Source organism: Meleagris gallopavo, chromosome 1 (assembly GCF_905368555.1).
Source record: "Meleagris gallopavo chromosome 1, MGAL_WU_HG_1.1, whole genome shotgun sequence".
Classification (NCBI taxonomy): domain Eukaryota; kingdom Metazoa; phylum Chordata; class Aves; order Galliformes; family Phasianidae; genus Meleagris; species Meleagris gallopavo.
In genome coordinates, this window is record NC_139404.1 from 87,353,938 (window position 1) to 87,376,863 (window position 22,926).

General features: G+C 41.4%; 1 protein-coding gene and 1 long non-coding RNA gene across 7 annotated transcripts in view; both read left to right on the forward strand.

The window, feature by feature from the left end:
- Window positions 1-18,725, forward strand: part of LOC109369748 (uncharacterized) — a 110,033-nt gene extending 91,308 nt beyond the window's left edge. For 3 of the 5 annotated variants that reach the window (XR_014887319.1, XR_002119182.3, XR_014887318.1), the window contains one exon: window positions 1,272-18,725. This is a non-coding gene — a long non-coding RNA (uncharacterized LOC109369748). The remainder of the gene's footprint in view (window positions 1-1,271) is intronic. The other 2 variants (XR_014887322.1, XR_014887320.1) reach the window with 2 other exon arrangements.
- Window positions 18,726-21,522: 2,797 nt separating this feature from the next.
- The window catches only part of NECTIN3 (nectin cell adhesion molecule 3), a 62,597-nt gene continuing 61,193 nt past the window's right edge, over window positions 21,523-22,926 (forward strand). Inside the window, exon 1 of one of the 2 annotated variants that reach the window (XM_085239566.1) lies at window positions 21,523-21,874. In XM_085239566.1, the coding sequence (XP_085095692.1) occupies window positions 21,694-21,874 (181 nt within the window). In that variant the 5' untranslated portion in view covers window positions 21,523-21,693. The remainder of the gene's footprint in view (window positions 21,875-22,926) is intronic. The other variant, XM_085239557.1, reaches the window with a different exon arrangement.

Below are 22,926 nucleotides of genomic sequence, written 5' to 3' on the forward strand. Positions count from 1 at the left end.
TGCTTCATCATCAGCTGCTGCTGTTACAATGATTTGGGATTTTACTGGTATTTAAACTTCGGTGAATGCAGACGCAAATTGGACACAAAGCTGCATTTCCTGACCTGCAGCCTGAAAAAACCTCATTCCAGAGATGCTTCTTGTTGAATAAACAAATGGGAACAACTTGCTTTTCACAAAGTCTTCCTCAGACAATGAACTACGACTTTCCTTCACAGATTTCTATCAGAGGATCTCTCAAACTGCTGACCGCTATAAAATCCTGCTATTGTCTCTACCTGCTACAAATAGCTTACTGAAATAAAACTAGAGTCTTTTCACTGGATTATGCGTTGCCAAAGGCTTTGGATTATTTTGTATGACTAGACCCCTTATTTATAACAAAGAAGATTATGGTATTAAACAATAAAGAATTTTTGGACTCATGAGGGGTTCAAATCTTTAATTATTTTGCTAAAAACTTCAGGACAGAAGGCTCTTGATAATCTTCCAGTGCAATTGATACCACAGCAATCGGTACATTCCTGAACACTTTAAAAATTACTGTGTGCAGCCCCTCAATGTGGCTAAACAAGAGCCACTCATTTGTGTTGCATTAATACTACTGCAGCACTGCAGCTGTATTAAAAGGACTCTGACTGTGCCTTGGCAACTGCTTTAATAAAATTGCCTGAGAATCAATACATTTCAGCACTAATTATTATTTTCTTGTTATTGGTATTTTATTGGTATTTGTAGAGCGGGCTGTCTTGCACTTTCCATTTATTTGTTCACTGTTATGTACAGATGGGACTTAAGATGCAACTCACTATGGTAGAAGAGAGCCCCCAGTAAGAAACATCAAATGGGACATCCCACAAGTACCAGCCTAAGGAAGCTTATTTTTCTGTGAAGAGTTGTCTTATTATTGTCTATTTTTGGCTTTTTTGTTTTGAGCTCAAAGTGAAATTTCTGCCATAGGTGGGAATTTATCACACTCTGATGCATGCATTCTCAGATACTAGTTTGATGAGAGTTTAAATGGTAGAATTTGGCATAAAAATGCACAAATGGTCTCGTTCAGCTCTGTGAACACTTATTTTCTTTAAAGATGTAGGAACTGAACTATCTTTTAAAACTTCTATCTCTCTATCAATGATCATTGCAATTGCCTTATTATTTCAAATCTACTCAGTGGAGGCAAAAAAAATGTGGCAGAATTACATTATCTTGTTTCCGTAGGAAATGGAGTTAAAATTAAGCATCCTGTTTTACACCACTGTTTTACACAGATGAAGTATGTTCCAGGAACATGACCCTCCTGAGGTTAGAAACAGGAGATGCTGAAGTCGGATCTGATGTGACTGCGGGGAGAGGACGAAATCTGCAAGAACTAAAGGTGTCTGTAAACATAGGTGAGTATCCATCCATGTGGGCAAGAGGAAGCACACAGATCCCCGAGGCTCAGGAGACCTTTGGGAGCCAAAATTTCTCTCTGACTTTTCCCAGCACAGACTGCAACAGAAGAGATGTTAAAGGAAGAATTAACAGTGATTAAACAAGAGAGGAGCTGATTGGGAGTGAATGCAGTCAAGGACTGTTTACACAACATCTGATTATTCTGGTACCCAAGAAAGGTATTAGTAGTGGTAGAAAAGAACTTTTTTCACAGGAGATTATATGGAGTAAATGCAGATGCCCTTCAAGAGCACATATTACTTTATTTACACCAGTACTGAATTCAGTTCATGGCTCCTTGCCCCATAGGAATTTTGGTCCAGCCTTCACTTTAATGAACCTGGCCCACGCAGGAGAGCGACCTGGAAAAATTTCTATTTACTTGTAGTAAAGTGCTTCCAAGCCATGTAATCTTCATTGCCTGACAATGTGTTCTCCTACTGCAATAACCAGTGACCTTGGAATGATTTGAACTGTAAATAACTTCTGGGGCTTATCAGACAAGGAACAGCATAGAGAATAGTAAAACAGTTACTGTACTTGATACTCTGAGAACTCACCATTAGTCTCACCTACAGTGAGGCAACTACCTCTCCATGAAAAATAACAGCAACTCCCTTCTCTGCGACAAGGATCCATGCTTTGTGAACAGATGGTGCTCCTTTGCGTGCCAAGAATTCTGCAGCTCACTATTTATTAAATTGGACAAAGAAGACCGTAATAAGACCAGTTCTCAGGCATTTCACAGGAGCTGTGAGGCATGCATTGTTACGCTGAACTCCCATTTACTCTGAGGACATTTTACACTTCTGAGGATGAAGTCTGGACGTGACAAAATCAGTCCCACTGATTTTTCCTTTAGCTGATTTTTTTTTGAACCCTGACTCTAGTTTATTCCCTTTTTCCTTTTTATTTAACTAACTTCTGGAAGATAAGAGCAATTGCTTTATTAGGCCACCAATGCAGATTGTGTTAGTATCTAAAGCTGGTTAGAGAGAGGAAGCACTACTGCTTTGTCTTCATGCTCTTCTGGTGTCTCCTTTGAGTCCCTCCTGTGACCTAGTTACACAGTTCTTCATGATTGCTTTACTTTCTCTTACTTTAAGTGCTCATACTCCTCTGTCTTCAACAATGACATGCCAATAGCTTCCAGCAAAGAGGAGAGCAGACCTTCTAGCTTTCTCTTGACTCATCTCTCCACTGCAAACCAATATGCTAAAGCCCAGGACAACCCAATATGGTTCAGGATGTTCGCTGTTTTACAGGGTGGACCTGAGATCTTTAGATGTGTGGTATTTCTCAGCCTAGATGCTGATGTATTGATCTTCTCAATTTCAATCACCTTTTCATCCCTGTAATATACTGCAATATTATGATCTCCACAAAAAAAGAGGCCAAACTGAGCTAATCTCTGTGAAGTTGCTGTTTCCGCAAAGAACAATCCCTGCTATTGATTTTGGGTATTTGATATTTCTGTGTTTTAGAGAGCGCTCTGAAAGGAAAGTATGACCCTCAAATAGGAGTTTACAGCACTTCATAAAGGCCTAAAGTACTTGACAAACGCAGTTATGTATAACCTGTAATCACCATCTACACAGGAAGCCTACTCTGCCCCTAGTTGTGAAAGAGCATGTACAGTGTTTCTGCACAAATGCCTGCAATTGCAGTAGCAAGGCTCCTGAGAAAAGCAGCTAAGGGCCACAGGTACTAGAACTTGGACTGTTGTATTTACTGCCAAAAGACTGAAGTTATCTGACAGCAGCACACATCATTTTTTTCTGCATTCACTGTTTAAGCTTCTCAACTTTTGTCCCCTTTTTTTTTTTTTTTTTATTAAAGAAAAACTCTGCATTGTGTTACCTTAAGTAGCAGACTTTATCTTCACTTTGAAGACTGAAAATGGATTTCATCTTACATACATCTTACATACATCCTTGGACAACTTAACTCCTAAAGTAAATGGATTCCAAGCCCTCAGAGATCAGAGTAGCTAAGAAAATGTTAGTATAGGGAAGTTGTTCAATGGTCAAAGTCCTATGTTTACAAGCCATAGGATCCTGCATAATCAAATCACGTTTCTTTACAGTTCGTTCCAAAGTCACTTTCGGCAGCTGGGTAGAGAAACCACAGAACTTGTTCATTGAAATTCCAGTGTCTCCAGAAATCGGATACAGCACTGGGAGAGGAAAGAGAAGAGAAACAGCCCAGTTCCAATTCATGACTAAAGCATAGACAGAACGTGAGACAGTGCACTGGACAAATGCTTGTTAAAATGAAAAGAAAAAAAAAAGTATTGGGATATTGGCAGGGTGGTGTGCAGATGAGGAACCAAATCTTCCAAGTAGGACAATGGGTCGCAGTCCAGCAGCAGTAGGGGTATTTATTGCAAGGGTCTTTGGAGAAGTGTCTTCAACAAGGTTAAGAGACACTCCTTGAACCACTGTTTTGCTCTGGTTTTATAATCCAGCAGGACATGGTCCTATGTGATTGACCCAGTACATTAATAATTTGTCAGTACTCATGCACATTAATTGTGTAAAAAGTACTTCTTAAGTATCCTAGTTACAGATCTAAGAAATGGCATACATGACCATTTCTAGAGCAATAGTTTACTATATTTACATTAGTGTGTTATTTATGTGTTTACTATGTTATCTGTCACTTGACCTGGCTATCTTGGATGCGAGATGGTGAAGATGTGGAGATGTTTTCCTACCCTTAATTTTATCATTCTTTTCTGAATTAGAATGTGGGGTTGTTTTTTTTTTCAAATAATTATTTCTATCAAAGCCCAAGGTGGTAACTCAGATATTGGTCTGCCCTTCTTGATACTAGTGGAGATTGAACTCTGAGCTGCAAGCTGAAATATGGTTTCTGACTTTGTCTGCACTTTTAAGGTAAAATTTCAGTTTTAGCACACCTGTTATCTCCTTCAATTTGCAAAAAAAAAAAAAAAAAAAAAAAGGAAGAATTGTGAGTATGATCTGAACTTCCATTTGGCTGCTTTTAACTGAAAGCATATTGAATCTTTCAATTCACAGCAAGATTGGAAGAAAACTCAAATTCAGTCTCATCATTATTCTACTAGAGCTATGATTTATTAGGATGAAGTTAGCTTCTTCGTATTTGAGAATTACAGTATCATCTAAAGTCTATTACTCTTGATACTCATATTTCATACAGAGCACATTTCTAAAAAGAGCCACCCAGAAAATGATTTGAGCAGAGGATAGTGAAGTAGAAGAGGCAGGGAAGAAGGCATTTGCAAAACTACATTGTAAAACACTGAAGGGAAATCTTAGTTGAATTGATATAGCTGCAAATCTAAGCCTGTATTTATCACCCAAATCAATACCTAAAATCTCAAAAAGCCAAGTATCCGCTGATCTTGGCATTTGCTTCTTCTATATGCATGTAGGTAAAACAATCATTAAAGATTTTCAAGGTAGTATATTTAATTCTTCCTCTCCAAATAATGGCATATACATGATAATTCTTATCTTCAAAGCTTTTATCCCAGCTTTACAGGATTTGCATCACACAACAGCAATGTTTACTGAAAGTGATCAGCAATCACGTAACTCATCTGTAGATATTCCAGTAAATGTTCTTTGGAACGGTTTCCTGCTAATGTAACCGTAAACATGAAATTAATGGGAAAATGTTGTGGAACCTCTTCCCTTGGGTCCAGACTCTGCAAACACTTGAGCACCCCCAACATTGGTTGACTGACACAGGAACACACAGTGCTCAGTTCCTCAGTGGAAATGGTCTACAGTTCACAGAATCATGGTCCTTTGCTTGTTGAAACTATTTAGTAGTAGTTTATCTGCTTCAGTAATGCAGATAAAGACAAGTAACAAGTGCCTATTTCCATATTGTATGATTGCTTTGCATCAAAACAAGATGTTTTCTTAACAAAATCTTAACTATAGGTATTCAGACAGCTTTGTCTTTGTATGAATATTCAAGATATGCCAGAATGTCCTATAGCTTTCCTGAAAGATTAATGATATATAGCTAATAAAGCATTAAAATAAATTGCTGAACTCAAAAGTAAGAATAATTCTCAGCAGTCTTCTTCTGTACTGTGCAATAATCTGTGTACAGTCTTGCATGTGACTCACAGCTCTTCACATCAACTTCTTGGTTTCACTTACTGACAGCACCATAAGATAGAATCCATTACCTTAATCACTGGCAACGTGCTGATCTAAGAAGTCAGTCAAAGCTACATACCACACTTTCTAAACACATCTGGATTTGTCCAGCTATGAAGAAAGTGTAATCATTAATTTATTAAATCACTTCAGACAAAAAGACAGACTTTATTGGAATGAATAATGTTTGTGCCAGTAAAACAGAGCAGACCTTAACGTTTATCTGAAAAGATATTTTTTATTATTTTAATGTTTTTGCTCTACGAATAAACTCATTTTTCTTACTTCGTGACTTACACTCAAGACTGGTGAAGGCTTATGAAGGCGATCTGAGTCTCCGCTACTTAGTTATCTTAACTAACATTCCTTCAACAAGCTTTAGCTCCTGCTGTTCTGCCCTTGTTATAACAAACACCTTCACATTTGAAGTAATAAAATGCCATGCATTCCCATGGACAAAACGAGAGCTTAAAAAAAGCTCAGAAAAGATTTTGCACAGTTCACAAGTCAGACAAACTTGTGTAGGCTAAAATTGCAGCAGAAGACAAAGATCAGAGATTCCTGGAGGGTCTCTGTGTGTGCCTTCAGTAAAGATGTCTGTAAACCTTGAGTAATGCTGTTTCAGTGCCGAATGGCACAGACGAAACAATGAGCATCTTAGAGAAATCTGTCTTACCAGGAATTCGAGGATGAAAACAAAACAAAACAAAACAAAACAAACAACAACAAAAAAGATGAGAAGTCTGCATGCATATTTCATAGTAATTTCAGTCATGGAAATGCAAACATAGGTCAGTTTTGTTTTTCTGTCAGATAAAATGAGAGGATTCATAATACAGAGATCAAGTAAGAAATAGCATGGCTTTACAATGACATACATATAAAATAGTGAGAATTATATACAAATTTTACTAGATGAAAAAGAAATCTGAATTTCTCTTGGCGAATAAATGGGCACATGAGTGTATGGGAATCACATGCAGCCTCCTCCCCTGATCCCAAGAAGAGAAAAATCTACACATTATTATTTTCTTATAGTTTTTACTTTAATTTTTTTCTCGTATTCGGGTCACCTTGTGCCACATTCTAGTTTCCATAGAGAGGTGAAAAAGAAAATTCTATCATGAAAAGCTAATCTCACTAAACTGAATGACAAAAACAGAGCTGATTTTCATCCCACAAAGAATTTACCACTTCTGCGACACATGTAATTGGAATGATAACTGGTAGCATGAGGAGACAGACCGTCCTTCCTGTGGCCATAGTAAGCTGTAAAGTGCTTCAAAAACATGGTCCACTGTAGGGCTGAGGTCCTTCATCTCTCTGCTTTCCTTGGTTCCACAAAATTGCAGCTCCTAAGGAATTCAAATTTTGGAATTTTGAGCTTTGCCTCACTTCTGGCACTTGGTTGTTGGCCATCCTCTCCTCTTCCCCAGCACCACTGCATGATGGAACCTGCCACCAGCTGCCATGCTTCCATGACACAGGAAATACTGCAGATATGATTGCAGCTGCACACTGCATAAGCTGCTTTGTACATCTCCGGGGTCTCAGTGAATGACAAGATACTAAAGCATTATTCTGTAGAGCGCTTGAGTATGAAGATATGTCTCCTGCCCTTATACTAAAGTCTTAGACGGGACTGTGATGTAATTGATGGTGATGGTGATGTAAATTACAGTCTGCTATAACTCAAAATATCTGAGATAGAAATTATGCTTATTATTGATGTGGATTTGAAATCATATCAATGCAGTTTCAGAGGTATGATAAATATTGATACTCTAAAACCTGCAATTGCTTTCTAGCACAAAGATTCTGAAGGGAACATAAACCAAGCTTTTGGACTGCACTTTTCTTTCTCAGACATATGGCCATTAAGCCACGCTAGACACTGAATTACATTTTCAAACTCATACTTTTGGAATTCGGCCACTTACTGCTTCATCACGAGGAACATAAATTAGACAGTTTTTTACAGAGTTATTCACCTAAATATTCATAATTAAATCACTCCCTTATTTTTGCTTACCACCACTATGTGGTAGGTTGTAATTCTGAACAGTCAGTACTTTGAATAGTAAGAACTCATTAAAAAACTTTGAAAGAGTATATTACTTGATAAAGTTTTTATCTGCTATGCATGAGACGTGATGACCCAAACTGCCATAACATAAATAAGATCTTGAGTGATGCATGTAACAGAATGGTTTTAATTTATTGCATCAGAATTTTGCATGATTTTGCATGAATTCTGAACGAAAAATATTATCTACTTGAATATCAATACTTGTATATATATATATATATATATATATTTCAGTCTGTATCTAACTTTAAGGTTTTTGAGTAAGCAGTGACCAGAAATAGTAATGAGATAAAAGATTTTAGAGCATACTTAAGTAGCTATAAGAAAGTCAACCAAGATATCTTTCAGAATCAATATTTAATTAATTATTAATCATGGCAACAGATCTTTTCCGTTTAAATTACCACACTTTCCAGAGCAGCTTATCCAAAGAACTCAAGCTTCTGGTCAATGATGACTACAAAAGCACCTAATAGATTAATTGCAAGTATAGATCTCAATATTCAGGTCAAACAGTATTTCAGAAAAGTACGTCTCACAGAATCAGAATCACAGAAACGTGGGGGTTGGAAGGGATCTCTGGAGATCCCTGAGTCCAACCCTCTGCTAAAGCAGTTCCCTGCAGCAGGTCAACAGCTAGCCATCCAAATGGGTCTTGAATATCACCATAGAAAGAAACTCCACAACCTCCCTGGGCAGCCTGTGCCAGTGATCCATCACCCTCAAAGACGTCCTTTAAAATTCTCCATAGGGTTTTTAATTTTTACTTCCTCTTTTAAAATATCTCAACCACACCACCCCTTCCAAATGCCCTGGCCTTAACTCTGCAGAGTTGATTGGTAAGGATTTGGACATCTGCAAAACATCAACAGATTAGATTGTTGTTTGGTGAAATTTTCATTATTTGACTTTCTGCTAGTTTCTTTGGTAGATACTTTTTCTTCTTCAAGTGGTTGCACTCTACCAAAATGTCAAGACATTCCACTGCTCCTCTCAGCATCGATCTTCTCTGTGGTAAAATGGATAAAATACTTCCTTTCGGAAAATTCAGAAAAGATATGAAATCAGCAGTGAAGTCAGTCAACACTGAATAGCTTTGATACAGCTATGAAGTTTTCAGAATAAACTGACAAATATTACATGGCTCAGGTTCAGGACCTGTAACTCAGTGTCTTGTCAGAAGTCTTTTTGCATGGCACTAAGCTGGAAAAGAAATTAACAGCAGGTCAGTAAAAATTACTGTGATCATATGTCAGTGTGCGTAGGTTTCAGAATCTTAATCTCTCCTGAGCTTCATCCTTCAGAGGAACTAAAGTGTTTGTCATATTAATTGAAAATGTGGGGGTATGTTTTACAAGTTATTTTGCTAGTAGGGTAGCATAGAGCAAGAAAAAAGCCATGAGATTTCAAATTTGAGATGGAAGCCTCTGAAGAGAGAATTCTTGGAGTGGAAAATGGGTTTGCAGTGCCATTTTTGTAGTCAGTTATAGGCAAATCTCAGGAAGGAGTGACTTCAGACATTAACTTGTATGCTTATGTTCTCATACACACGGATAATACAGTACCAGCAGTCATCGTTAATTACACCAACACCCAAACAAGCTTGTGCATGCTTCAAAGCCCAACTCTCCTAAGTGTTTCTCATTTTAGAAGATGCATATACAAACACTGCCTATACACAGCTATGTTTGGGATACATGTCAGAGAAAACCTCAACACATAAAGACTGATTGCTATTAAAGCCTCTGAGCTTTCAACATCAGGCTGTTAGTCGCTTCTTGTGCAGTCCATGATGTTGTCAGCCTCAACAGCTTCCCTTGGTGCTGGTGATATGTTCTAGGAGACAGCAAGGAAAGAAAATTTGGAAGAAGTTTAACTTTAGTTAATTGGAAAAAAGTAAGCAAATTCAAGATTTACAAGAGGTATTACAGCTGAGAAAACAGAAGTCACTTTTGGCAGTGTTAGTGGAGTTAGTTCTCCGGTACAGAGCAGTGCTGGGAACAATATCAAATAAAATTCTGGACTCTCCGTTCTGAAGCTGTTCTGAGCTCAGGTTGGTTAACATGCGTGGTGCCTTGTGATACAGACACCACATAATGTATCACAGCTGGCCTTGTGATACAGTCAGCAATGAATGAACAAATGTGGTTGTAACAGAATTTACTCAAAGACTGTGCAAGGTCTCTTCCTTTTGTCCTGTAAGTCATTGTGCCAGTTTTTAGTTGAAGTATGTTCAAGCACTTTACAGTTTCCCTTTTTTTTTTGCCTGTATGGAGGACACTAATGTGCCTCCAGTCACATAAAGTCTGCTTAATGCATACATGGTACTTAAGAAAATGATATAGTCTTGCAGTAATTATGATGAGTCTTAGTCCAAAATACATTCATGAGAAGTGGACTTCCTCTTCACTAATTTGTATGCCTATAATGCAAATGCCACAACTGAGCTAATTAGCTCAGCCTTTCCAATTATTCAAAGTAAGAAGCAGACACTTTTAAGGGTGAATCTACCCACCCTACCTCAGGATGAGCTGAACAACACCACAGAAACAACTTTTCCTCTCCAGAATCTGTGGAGAAGATCCAGCATGGTGAAAATACATTTACTTTTCATTAGATTAATCCTCTTATGCTTTTTAAGTCCAAGAATAGTTGGAGAAGAGGGGAGGCTGCAGTGCTTATTAAAATTTTTTTTTTTTTTTTTTGGAAGTGATCATCTGTTACATGGCTGTCACAAAACTGTGTCATCTAAGGGAGATTGCCATTCCTTTCCAAAACAAGGTTAGCCATCAACTACATTGGCACTGCCAAGCACTTTTGCAAGACTTCCTAATGACATCTGGATATGGCATAGGTATACAGTCCATAGGTGCTAGAAAGCAGCTTCTCTAGCTCAGTGCTCTCCTTCACCCCCCCCAGGAAGTAGCTGTCTCAGACATTCAAAGATTGCAACCAGATCTGTTGTGTAGCTGAGACTTGATCCATTAATTACTCAGAGGATTATGTCTGAGGTCTTCAGCTGACTTTGGAGATGGTCTGGAGCCAAAGGAAGGAAAGAGGCAAGAATCTCTTCTACTTGCAAAAGTCTGATGCTAATCAGCATAAGGTGCTACATTTCCAACATAGTGATTTTACTTGTCATCCTCACATAAAGCTGCAGGTTCAGTGAATTATAGTAATCATGCATGGAAATGAACAGTGCAAAAGTCACTATCCTCTGTTTCTTCAGTAAGTTTGTGATTTTTACTCATGTATCAGAAAGTTATGCATTCATAGGGACTTTGGATACCACTAGTATCTATTCTGAATGATTCTGACCATTAGCTGAACCTTATGTGGGGAGCTAAAACTAAATTCTTCTTGCTACTAGGAGAGCAGATTTTGAACATTCAGATTCTTGTTTGGAGTGACCAATGGTTACTTTGGAGTTCCAGAATGGGAAGGATTTTGCAGAAGATGCTTGGCTGCAGCTGCTGCAGCAGTAAATTTCTGCTGTAGATCTCCAAAAAGGCATATCTAAACAGGGAAACTGAGCATTATATTTCAGAAACACATACGAGACATGACAGCATCACAAGTGACAAGAAGCCATTATTTCACCTGAGATAAATGTAGAATCAAAGTATGCCATGAAAGTGGATTCTGTGGTTTGAAAATGGAGAAAAACATAATTAATACTGTTTGTATATTTTCAGTAGTCCTGCTGTCACCTTGTACTTAGTGTTGGCCATGAAAGGATGACAGAATCAAACTCAGTAAATATTTATCTAGCTCTAAGGTATTAAGACTAATCCCCTCAGTTTTCTTTACACACAAATGTGAAAGAGTTGGCACATGCAAACTTCAATTTACTACTGATAACCCAGGGGGATATAGAGCCATTTCAACTTACAAAGGAGCTTGCATAAGCAGTTACAAAATAGCTATATTTTTTTTTTTGCTATAATACAGGAGGAAGAGTTGGAAGAATGCAGTATAGATACTCTCAGTAGAACAGGGTAACACAGGCATTCTGCACAAGGGCCTACCACAGGGTCCCTGAGCCCCACCATTTCATGAGAATTCTGCACTGGGGGTTTCTGTGCTGTACCAGGAGCCAACAGATGCTTGGTGGAGCATCATAAACAATTCATAAAAAAAAATAACTGAAAGAACATGGTCCAACCCCCTTTTTTCTTCTGCATCAGCACAGCTTCTTTAATACTTAACACTTGTATACCCTGGAATTGTGCCATGCATCTTAACTCTTCTTTGCCCAGTTTATGAGATCTGCGTATTGTGCTTCCATGCCAAAGCTCTAAAACATGGCTCTGGTGTATTTCAAACACATCTTCCAGAAATTCACTCTTGAGCACATCAGGCTTTCTACTTCTGTAGCTGCCCCGTTCTGCTTCTTCAGCACATCTCCAAGACTGGAGGAAATAAAAAAAGCCCACGCCTTTCCTTATAACTATATATATTGTATGGCGTTAAGCCAGTCTTGCAATGAACTCTGGGCTTTTGATGAGGTCCTTGCTATGACAGCTGTTCCTGCAAAGCTGCCACATATGGCAGAAACAGGATTCATCAGAGCTCTTCTGCTAATATGCATTGTCTCTCAGGACCTTGTCTGGACAGTCATGCACTCACAATTGGTGTAGCTACCTTTATTTCTTTGTGTGGCATGGCAGCGTTATGAAAATATACAATGGCATTGACACACAGTTCTGTTGTTTTTCTTCTTTCCAAGAGGAAGGAAGTAGGTCTAAACTGAGATGCATACATTGGGTTATTGACATCTACAATCATTAATAATGCAGCAGAGAAAATGATGATTTTTTTGTTAGATAGAAAACTAAGGATAAAATTGTCTGCTCCACTGAAATAAAAAAGAACATTTTGTGTGTTTTTCATTTAAATGTTCCATTTTGTTCTCAGAAAATGTACCCCTAATTCTTTCTTCCTTAAAAAAAAATAGACTACTTACCAATACAAAATGTTGTTTGAAAGAGAAAGGAAAAGCCAAAATGATTCATTAAAAAATGTCAAAATAAGCAGTTGGTGTTTCTGAAATGAAACATTTCAGATCTTTTTATACTGCTTCCATATTTTTTCAGTCATAATTATTTGCCAAATTACACTCACTGGTGTGAACAATTTTGGTCACTTTATAACTACACTTTTGGTAGCTTCTCCAGTAATTGAAAAAAAATATATATCCTTGCTGTTATAACAATAAAAGATATAAAAATATTCACTCTAAAATGGAGCAGCAACAATAGACACAGTCATAACAGCTGAATAAGAAACAGCATTTCACTTTAATGGAAGTAACCTAGTAGGCCTTTTTCAGTCTGTCTACTGAATATCTACACTTAACAGTGCTGCCTCTGAAAGCCAATCTTCCTGCTGCTTGTTTTCCTCGTTTCTTCACCACTCAGCTTCAAGCTCCTTTCTTGCCCAAGCCAGAAGCTGCACGTGGACTTCAAGTAGCACATGTGCATGTGAATCCTCACGTGAACACTTCAGCGACTTTTTCCTTCAACAGTTCAATTGTTTGTCTGTCTACTTAAGAGGTCTCATCTAGCAAGTGTATTTCAGGAAAAAGGCCCAGGGGTTTGCACAGCCATCCTGCAAAGCTACTGTTCACTCTTAGACACCTCTCCCAATGGAAATTTCAGTCTTTCTGAAACTGGTACATGTGTTTTAATGGGAAGTTTTGATTTAAACTCACACGTGTTTTCTGACTAAAAAAAAAAAACACAAAAACTACACAGTGTCACTAAAACTAATATAAAATGGCCACTTCAGCTTGAAACAATTAAGTGAAAATCCCAGCTCACTCAAAGCTAAAGGCAAATCTTTGGTAGGAACATGGAGTCTTCTTGGAAAACACAACTTATGGGCTGGATGCTGCCCTTCCTCGACCACACGCAATCATTTACACAACCAAGATGTAAATACTCACAGACTTTTGTCACTTATCTAGGTATACAGTGCTAACACAAAGTCATGCAATTTCGTCCGTGCACATATGCTGCAGAAGCATAAGATAATGGGACTTTAAGCTCACACTAATGACAAAGTGAACTCAGCCACTGTTGTGGCTCTGCACGACTGGACAACTGGAAGAAAAAGTCTGAAAAACAGGATATGTCAATTACTAGTTGGCATAATTCTTTGTGTGCGTCAAAATGTTTAGGGAGCTAATCTGAAGCACAAAGAGAAACAAGATAGCATCTGGTGCAAAAAGATCCTCCAAGAACATTTGATAGACTATAGATGTGTGAAAAAGCACGGCTCTTTGGCTGAGGGAAGGAGAATTTCAACAAAGAACTGAACTTATTATAGCTATGCTACCTATTATATCTGGGATTACCTTGAAAAACAAAGAAATAATGCATTTTTCCTTTCAAGTGCAAAGCAAGGCTGTGTTTCATTATGTTGTATTCCTTCCGCAGATTAAAGCCCAAGAGTTACGAATATGTTTTCACGCCACAATATAGATATATGAATAAATCAGTAAATAAAAATGATCATCTGCTGCAGGGCAGATGTTAACAAAGCACTTGTGGTACAGAAGTGAAATTGATATCAAAAACATTTGCAAACAACTCGACGACTGGCAACCGTCAAAAGCCAAGAGATTCATATTTAATGCTGGTGCTTGTCTCTAATTCAGATGCATAAAAGAAGATACCATATGCTCATGGGTGGGAACAGGGTGGATATACCAAAGTACGATTACACAGAAACTATAATAAAATCACTGTCAAAGAATTGATCCCAGCTGACATCCTGTTGATTGTAGTTGGATGTAAATGAGCTGACAGAAAATATATAATCAAACATATAATTAGACCTTGGAAGTCATTGCTGAAGGATATTATTGAGGATGCAACTAATTTTACAAGGTGTATTAGCAGGTGTGAGTTTATGGGCAGGAAAAATACATTTTACTGTCCTTGTTTAGCAAGGTATTTACATGCACATACAACTTAGAGCAAGTTTTCTTTTTTTGCAATTGGGTTCTTCTCCTACCTAAAGCTACACGTGTGCTTTCTACCAGTTTAGTCTATATTTTTCCTTGATTGTGTCTATTAAAGGAAGAATTACAAGCAAGTTGGGTCTCTCAGTATTGTACACCTGAAATAAAATATTCCTTCAAAATTATTGTTCAGCATCAGCTTAAAATAGACTTTTGTATTTTCATTGCAGCACAGCCTCTTTTGGTTACCTAATCCTTTTTGAGCACATTACAATAAATCCAAAGAAAAAAATTCTCAGACCTTGTGAACCCTTCTGTAAGGTGTAGATGTATCCTTGCCTCCTCCCACCTTGCTTCTGACAAAATAATCATAGAATGGCTTGGGGTGAAAGGGACTTTCAGCATCATCTAGTTCCAACCCCGCCGCTATAGCCAAACCTAATTTTTACAGAATTGGAAAATGTGAATTTGGGACAGCTTCCAGCAAATGGTAGTTCTGGAGAACTGAAACAATATTTCCAAACTGAAACACTGATACTTCACGTTTAAAAGGTGCTTTTGTCCAGAAACTGGCCTAATTTGAAGGGGGCAGAAACATTCATTAAAAAAGCCATATTCTCATTTTTGCACAGATTAATGTTGTTATTTTTTTTTTTCTTTCCATGTTTTGGCTGGACCACCAAAGAAAAAATCCACTGTTCACGTGCCCTTAATCTACAGAGATTTTTGTTTCTTGCATAACAGGTTTGATCATGAGGTAAAAGCATTACATAAATGCAATTTAGATACAGTTATTATCAATAAAAGCACTCTTTTCTGTTCAGAAAAAAAAAAAAAGGTTATCCATACCTGTATAAATGCATCTTTCTTTTCTACATGGGAATAATTTAAGTGGTAGAAGATACAATACAGATGAAGACCTCAACTTCAGTAATGTTTTCTATGTGGACCAGTGTTCATCCCCTGGTTCAAAGGCACACCTTCAGACAGACCAACAATTGCTCATGTTAAAGTAGACATTATCGTATCGTATCATATCATATCATATTGAGAATTGTGTATAAGAGCATCTATTGTAAAGCTATATAGAAATGAAGCACTCAGTGCACAGAGACTAGTTTTTAAAGTTTAATGAGATTTCTTCAGTTTACAAATCTTTTTCAAAGGATCAAAGGCATGTCAGCACCTTCTAGGCTACTCTTTCCAGGTTGAAGGCAGAAGGGCAAATTCTGAATTCAATTATACATGTGTAAAAATAGCTGTCTAAAATTAATACACACTTCTCTTTCCCACTCAAAGTTTTAAAAGACCTGATCTGTAAAGGATTGAAGATATACTTAAAAATTATTCAGAGACTGAAACCTTAATTTAGTTTCAGGCCAACACTAATTCTGACATACATTCAAAAATGCCATTGTAGAATCTGCAAGGTACGCAGGCTTAATGCTTAATATAGCAGAAATCTACAGGTATGGTTAAGGTGAAATTTTCTTAGTGAACCATGGCATATTTTAACCTTTTGCAGGTCTTTGAATTTGCGGAAGTTAATATGGTTACAAGTATAAAATGAGGATGTAAACAGTAGGAATATATATATTACTGCAGTTGCCTTGTGACCTTATCCTGATTCATTTTTCTTACATTACATATACAAGCTGTGTTCCTAGGATACATGCAGGCACAACCTTTGGGTTAGTGGACCCTGCTCCTGAGGAATACCTGTTGCATTTAGAGATCAGAACACAGAGGAAAAGATGATGGGAAAGAAAAAAAATAAGATTACACCTCTTACAGCAGTTAAAATCTCATGAAAATGTGCTTATTTCTAAGCTAAGTATAAGTACACACAAGGAAAATTAAAAGACTAAGGGAAGAGAAGCCGAGAAGACAAAGAGACTAAGTCTAAGAAGAAAAAAAAAAAAACAAAGAAAATTTCTCTGGGGAATTGTAAGCCTGCTTCTTCTCTCATAATTAAGTAAAGCTGGTGTAACAGTAATGATACTAAAAATGAATAAAAGATCCCATTTAAATGAATGCACAAAAAACTGCTTTTTCCTTGAATCAAGAGCTAAGCTCTTGCTGGAGCTGGGACCATGTCAGTGAATAGGAACAATAAGAAAATCACTGTGAAAGGTCGACATGCACGATGAAATTGTGACCTCACTGGGATAAACATTTTTTTTTTCCAGGAACTAATCTTCGCTCTTTTTGACCCAGCAAGAAAGCAGATTCCTTGAGCCATGAGCAAAACACTGAGAGGGATGGCAAGCATCCTCTCACATAGCATCGGGACTACTTTGAGTGACAAACTTACCATGTTCTCTTTTTGATCATCTTAAATATCAACTGCTCGTGTCTTGGAAGGAAATGTGATCGTTTCAAAATGATATACACAAGCTGTGCATTTGTCTGCACAGCTACAAATTAATCAAGGGGTATTTCTGTACTTATTAATGTAAAATATCATATGTACGTATCAGTGTAAGTACACCTAAATAGTTAAAGATGAAGAGAGAGAAAGCACAGAAAACAGGCTCACAGAATGAGAGCAAGAGATTACAGTAAAGGGAAGCAGAGCAGAAAGAAAACAGAGGAAGCATTGTCTGGCTTGCAAGCGTCCTTCCAAGAGGAATCCTTATGTTTTCTGTCCTCTTTCTCGGGGATGTAAGTGGTAATCAGAGAGATGTAACTGCAAACCGGACCATTTCCTTGCCTATTTTTTTTTTTTTTTTGCCTGTCAGAAATGGATAAGGAATTTGCTTGTTTGGCTGGGAGTCTAAAACCTCTTGGCTGAGGCAATGGAGCTCTCCATTTAATTGAAGAGGGGATGATGTGTACATCTGACCACGGATATGAAACGTAAGGTTAGGGATAATTACTGTCGGGACCTACTTTACTATGTTGTGAAATGAAGAATGAGATCTCAGACTTTGCTGAGACATGGAAAAGGTCTTGCACTAACAGATGAGAGCAGGGTTGCTCTGTGTGCAGGAGAACCGAAGTTTTCTTAATCGCACTCTGCAATACAGAGGGAGTCAGTCACTCAGACTTCTCCTTAAAGGTACAAGATTTAAATGCCATCTTCAATTAATAAAATATTTGGCAAAATAATTTTTTAAACATCATATACGATACAACTGTATGTATGTTGTTCTTGGCTAAGCTTGCTTATGATTTAAATCAAAACATTGTGCTGGAATTTTCTATGAGATGACATAACAAACCATTTTGCATCACACTGTATACAGAAAGCAGGAAAAAAAAAAGTAAGAACAATCCAACTTTAGAATTTATTTCTAGTTTTAGTCATCTCTTAGTAAGAAGTGTGGTTATAGAGTATCCTTTGCCCAAAGATTCCTAAGCATACCCAGCACTATTAAGAGCACATTTCAAAAGCAATAAACAAAACTTTGTGCACTGCAAGGAGCCCTTCTAAGCCCTTCCCAAACAAGTTCACGGACGATCAGAGCACTGAGCCCACAGCAGAAATGGGAGATGCATGCAGATAAATATGCAGCCCACGTTCACTGCACCTTTGACCCTTCTGGAATTGGCATCAATCATGCCTGCAGAGATGCATTTCCGTGGCTTCCTGGAGCAGGAATTGGACAGACGTTTGTCTCCATACACACTGTTAACCCCGTCTGAAGTTTTGCATGGACGGAGACAGGATGACTCCAACTTCGGTGAAGATGCAGTGATGGTCTCACTCCCTGTGAAATGCAAGCACCTCATAGCAGATCACAGACACTCTACCCAGCAGCAGGCAAAATGTCTCATCCAGTGGATGGTGCGTGGAAAAGGGCAGGTTTTCTGTTGGGCTGTTTCATTGTATTTTTATTTTAAAAGGCCATAATGGGTGGTGGTGCAGAAACATTGCTAGGGAGGCCCCGTCCCATCCATGAGAATGGCAGCGAGAGTTTTCAGAAAAGCGCATTGGTTCTGTTACAAATCTATTTACAGATTCCCACTGAAGTGAATGGCCCTTCATTCCAGCGGGAATTTGTGCCGTCACTTCAAATGTTATGCATATAAATTAATTTCACACTGCTTCAGAACTTTGTTTTCAAATGACCACAAGGGTTAAGAACAGAGAGGAGAAGCCTTGCCAAAAACCCGGTCTAAATGAAGGGGAAGGGCTTTTCTTCACGGGGGGAAGGGCAGGTGGGTGTACAATGGTGGGGGTAGGGGAATGGAAAGGGGGGAAAGCGGGCTGGAAAGAGAGTCTGGTCCTTTGTGTCTCTGCAGCACAAAGATGCTTTCGAACAGGACGGCTGCCAGCTTTGGAAAAAACATTTCTTTATGAGAAAATATGCCAGTAACAATGGAATTACAAAAAGTGAGCCAGTGTGTCCTATATGCATTTATTCAATAATATGCAGGATTAATTGTTTGGAGCATCATACCTTCAGGAGTGTTCTAAGCATTGGAGAGCCAAATTTAGCTTTGATGTCATGAAGTCAAATTTCCTCTCCTATCACAAAGTCCCCAGGATGCCTGATTACTACAGCGCTGAACCTGGCACTAGCAGCAGTTACCTACAGACTGGGCACAGTTCTGCTGAAATATGACAAACTGCATTTGCTTCCTTAGCCACGGTGAATAGATGCACATATTTTGGTGTTAGCCCTTCAAAACATTTCGCTTTAATGGAATTTATGCCATTTCTTACTTTGGAATGAGTAGAAATGAAAATAATATAGCAGATGACAATTAGATTATAGCTGCCACAAATAGGATTTTAAGGGTTGCACTTTCAGTTACATTACGGCCCCATTATATTTCCTGCCCGGCTTAAGAGTGCCTTGAACTTGGTGTAAATGTAATTATGAGATGTAATTTGATTCGATTGTTAAGCATAAAGGGGGATTTAAGGATTTATCTATATAGGACTTGTCTATGCAGGGAAATGGAATAATTATGCACAATTAATACATCTACCTGGAATGTTATATCAGCAAAGCTGTATTAACGTAAATTATTCTGCTATAGCAGATAGCTCATCAATTTTCCCATGTAAAAAGGCTCTAAGTATAAAAACAAATTAGACTCTAATGATTAATTCAGTATTATATTTATCCAGATTTATTGGCGTGGAGGGATATACTGGTTTCCATGGAATCAAAACGGCAAAGATTCCAGCAACAGATGAAATGATCAGACTTTGAAGCTTCAGCAGTGGGAAGACCACTCCACTGCATATTCCTTCTTCCTTTAAGCAAGCTGTCCCCAAAACTTGTTGACAGTTTTGGACAAGATCCTATGCACCACCTGCATAGTCCAGAATCCCAGTCTCAGGTGAAACTGGTTTGAGAATTTCATATGAGCTGAGCTCCGGACACAGGGAATCAAACTGATTTGACAAAACTCTGAGAGTATTCTCAGTTATGTTTGTTTGCCCTCCAAAATGGTGACGAATGTACAACATTCATCACTGCTAACAGTTTGCCTCAGTAACTCTTTGCCTGAATTTGGTTTTGTTTCACAGCTACAAACTAATGAGGGCAGTTAACTGGCAAACGTTCTGCATAGCTGAGGACTGGATGAACATTCCTTTGTGAGCATCTGATAAGCTTAGCCATGCATGGCTCAGGGAGAAACTGTATAGTGGTCTCCTTCTCTGGAGGTGAATTCAAGACCAACCTAATGCTTTCCTGTAAGGATCCTGCATTAGCAGGTGGGTTGGACTTGATCACCTCCAGAGGTCCTTTCCAACACCTATGATTCTGTAATTATGTGATCCGTGGTCTTATAGGGAACCCACTGCCAGTGGATATCTTAGCACCAGGTATAGGATGATTGGCCATTCAGTACTTTTCTTGCACTCTTGCAATGATAACACATCTGAGATGAAAAAGCATATCCAGATTGTAAAGACACCACTCTCAGCCTAATACTTTCAAGCTCTGCACGTGGCTATCTGATTTAGGGGTGCACCCAGCAACACTGCGCCCAAATTCAGTTCAGTACGGGGATGCAGCAGTGAAGCTGTGCTGCCTGCAAGAGCCACCCCCAGCCGTCCGACCCGGTGGCAGCCAGCCCTGGGACGGGCCCCGGGGACCTCAGGCAGGGGCTCGAGGCCCCTTCCCCCTTCGCAGCGTCACCAGCCTGACCCAGGGGACAGCCGGGCACTGTGCCACAGCCCAGGATCCCCGCCGCTTGTGTGACAGAAACTCCCCGAGGGCCCCGAGGGCTGCGTAGGGCCATATTTGGCGTTCCTCGGTGCCATCTCCCGCCCAGCCCCGGGGGGCTTCGGCCTCCACTCCGGACCCCCTCGTTCCCCCAGGCTCCCGCCTGTTCGTCCCTTCTGGACTCCCTCGGTGCTCTGGGAGAAGTTCGTGTCGAGGGTACCAACGCTTGCGGACACAAGCTGAGGGCTTGTGGGCGGCCGTGAGGGTTGTGGCACGATCCCGCCCAGGCGACCCATGAAGGAAGGAAGGAAGGAAGGAAGGAAGCGCCTTTCCCTTCCCTTCCCGCACGGCCTGCCCGCACGGCAGCCCTCAGGCGCGGCACCCGGACTCCAGCCGGCGGCTCGCGAGGCGCAACCTCCTCCTTTCCCAGAGGACCGGGCGGGACGGGGAAGGCGGGCAAGAGCCGAGCGGGACCGCCCCTCCCACTGAGGAGCGCGGCGCCCCCGGCCCGGCTCGGGGCGGTGGCGGGTGGGCGGGCGGGGCGGGGGAGGGGGCGGAGCGGGCCGTACCAACACCCCCCCGGGGGAGGCCGCTCTCACCCCCTCCCACCGGCTCCCCGCGCCGGCCGCATCGCTAACGGGAACCCCCCGTGAGGCGGGCGCGGTTCGCGGTGTCCCCGAGCGGGGCGGGAGGCGTGGGGCGAGGCGATTCGCCCCGGGGCGGGGAGGAAGGAGGCGGGAGGCGGGGGTGGAGGTGGGGGCCCGGCAGTCCCCCCGTCCCCGCGGCGGGGTGGTGTGGCCCGCTCCGGAGGGCGGGGGGCGGTGCAGCGCTTGCTGCTCGCCGCTAAACGCGCCCGGCGCGGGGAGGCGGCGGCCGGACCTGGAGCGACTCAGCAGCCGAGCCCGGAGCATGGCAGTGATCGGAGCCGCTTCTCGCGTCTCGCCGGCTCCTCTCGGTCGCGGGGAACTTTTTCCAGCGGCCGGTGCCTCCCCGCGGTGGTGGCGGTGGCAGCGGAGACGGCGCCGGGTGGGTTCGGCGCTGCCCCCGGGGTTGGGGCTGCTGGGACTGGTGTTCTCCCGCTTCTGCTGCAGTAAGTGTAACTTTTTCCTCCCCGAGGCGGGGGGGCGGGCGGAGAAAGAGGAGGAGCGGGGAAACCCGAGCCGCTCCGGGGTCGGGGGCTGCGGGAGAGTTGGGGGAAACTTCGTGCGGGAGCCCGGCGGGAGTGAAACGGGGCGGCCGCTGGGCCCCGCCGGCGGTGCGGAGACCGTTACTCGCGCGGGCCGCGGCCCCCTCCCGGTTGCCCGCAGCCTCCCTGCGGCGCGGTCGGCTCCGCGGCGGCACTGCCCCTGGCGCGGCGGGGAAGTTTGTGCGCCGCCGTTCGGAGCGGCGCTTCCCGCCCCGGTGCGTTCCCCGCTGCCTGCGGGCGGTGGCGGTCATCGGACGGGCAGCGCGGGGGCGTCCGTGTCCGTGGGGTGCCCTCTCGACTCCCCATGCTGCCGGTTTTGTCGCTTTCCCTCGAACGAGGGGTGAAGCTGGTGCTGGTTATGGTGTAAGGTGGCTCTGGCCTCCTTGGGTGCGTGCAGCCCGGAGTTGGAGTCGGCGATCCCCTCAGCTCCGGATATCCCGTGTGCGTACGGCTCAGCCCCTCCGGGCAGGTGCCGCAGGGCCCTGTGCAGAACCCCCCTTCCCTCCCCCCCCTCCTCACGTCCTCCCGCTTTGCGGGTACTGAGGAAGTTGGGAACTAAATCACGGCGCGGTTATTCTTTTATTGCATGGGAGCCCGTGTGCGCGGTGTGGTTTTATGGCAGTGGGAGCGGCGGGGCCGCTTTTTTCTTCTCCTTCAAAAGCACTTTGAGAACCGTCGTTCTGCCGTTGTATTCCCAACGCGGCAATGAGGAGTTGGCAAGGATGTTTTATTATAGGATGTGCCGTGTCCTTCTCCTCTTGAAGGAAAGAGGAACAAGTTAGGAAGAAGCCTCTGGAGGTTGGTGTGATAAAAATACTGCGAGCAGCCTGTAAGCCGTGCCATCATAAAGCAGCTGTGGAGGAGCTGCGAAATGCTTTTTCAGGGAGGGAGTTGGGGCAGTGCCGCTGCGAGATGGTGCTCTTGCATGGAATAGTCTCCCCCCTCTGGCAATGGTG